Here is a 1,679-nt window from a genome sequence, read left to right on the forward strand (position 1 = left end):
AGTTTAGGGTCAGGTAGGTACCTGTGAGGTTAGTTTTAGGGTTTGTGATCAGGGTTAGGATGTAGAAATTTAATTGAAGTCAATGGAATGTTCCCAGTTTTATAGCTGTGCAAACACGTGTGTCCTGGTTGGACATAAAGACAGTGTATAAGGACAGTGTGTTCAGCTTGTGTTCAGCTTGTGTTATCACTCACAGGGTTAACATCCTTCTTGCCTTTGTGTGAAGACGCCACAACAGCCAAGTACTGAATGACCTTCTTGGTGTTTTCTGTCTTCCCAGCTCCGGACTCGCCCCTGAAAGGGGACAGGAAATGGGTGGACATGAGACCAGAAGTGGAGGAGGGGAGCAGGCTTGCTCATATTAAAGCATGTGTGATTAAAAGTCTTCAGAACTCTGATAAGTCTAGACATTTAGGTGAAAAAGACTCAAGCTTTAACAGGTGTTCATGAGTTCATGTGGTGCCGGGTGTGATGGAGGACCATGGTGGGATTGGACTCACGTGCAGAGGATGGACTGATCCTCCCGGTCTGTGAAGAGACACACAGAGTCAGTCCAAACATGAAGACTGATCTAAGAGGAAACACTCTGAGATTAGCCCCAGTCACTTGTTTCACTCTAAATATAGCAGCTGGATGCGGGGCTCCGGATGGGTTCTGGTCCAGCTGCTCCTTGTATGGATGTTCTGGGTCTGAATGGAAAGTCTGGAGGCGGTCTGAGGTCGGCACGCTCCGAGGCTTCAGTCAGCCCGACGACGGCTCATCCCTCATCCTAGAACCCTCCTCCACTTTGGGTCATTTACAACTGTTAGATGTTCCAAAGAAATTCATTTWTCTGCTGTAAATTCACCAAATATTAAAGTTTATTAAACCTGTCAAAAGAACTGTTGTGGMAAAAACAGCAGCAGAAGGGTCGTCCCTACAGTTGGAATAGAAATAGCTTTTCTTGTCCTGCAGAGGGGAACATCAGGTGTTACAGCAGCATCAGGACAGAGGTTCACACATTGATCTATATTACTGGATTGGACATGGCCTATAGCTGCTATAGCTAGCGGCGCGCCGTCACAGGAGCCATTGCTATGCATTGAGTCATGTCAACAAAACAGTTTCAATGCAGGATGTGCGTCAATCTGTCACAAAAATACTCACAGCACCCTCATTTCTTATCTGATTTCTATAAAATATGGCTTCAATTAAAGCTGAGAAAATTGCCGATGTTGTGAATGTAAAAATATGTATTTRYTCAAGAGATAMATCTATRAGCAGTMTGGGAACTTTTTATTATAGGTTTTTGCTAACATATTTACAGTAGAAGCCCATTTCTGTCACATAAAACTAAGAGTCATGTGTGTCATATAYACAGTATGTAATTCTAATTTTGCATTTGTTTTCTGGCTCTTCATTCACGCTGAAGTGACTAAAGACAAATTCCTCCAGCTGGTCATAAAATAAATGCGGTCGGCCCCTCCACCACTTAGCTTATGAAATATACGGTGGAGGAAAACAAAGTTAGGAAGTTTTTTACTCTGATATAAAATCACAAACTACAGGATATACCAGATGCTGACTGGACAGAACATCAGTCCCAGTAATATCTACACAGTTCAGCCTAGTAGTAGTAAAGGTAATTTTACTGTTGTCAATTAAATGTACCTCTCACAATGTTATCCTAACATAATAAC

General features: G+C 42.5%; 1 protein-coding gene across 1 annotated transcript in view; it reads right to left on the minus strand.

Annotated features, from left to right (window-relative positions):
- Positions 1 to 1,679, minus strand: part of LOC106535776 (myosin-11) — a gene marked incomplete at its 3' end in the record, with an annotated part of 32,105 nt that overhangs the window by 19,519 nt on the left and 10,907 nt on the right. The window contains 2 exon segments of the mRNA XM_014032856.1: positions 195 to 294; positions 501 to 528. Coding sequence (XP_013888310.1) covers positions 195 to 294; positions 501 to 528 — 128 coding nt within the window.

Source organism: Austrofundulus limnaeus, unplaced genomic scaffold (assembly GCF_001266775.1).
Source record: "Austrofundulus limnaeus strain Quisiro unplaced genomic scaffold, Austrofundulus_limnaeus-1.0 Scaffold1559, whole genome shotgun sequence".
In the NCBI taxonomy this organism is placed as follows: Eukaryota; Metazoa; Chordata; class Actinopteri; order Cyprinodontiformes; family Rivulidae; genus Austrofundulus; species Austrofundulus limnaeus.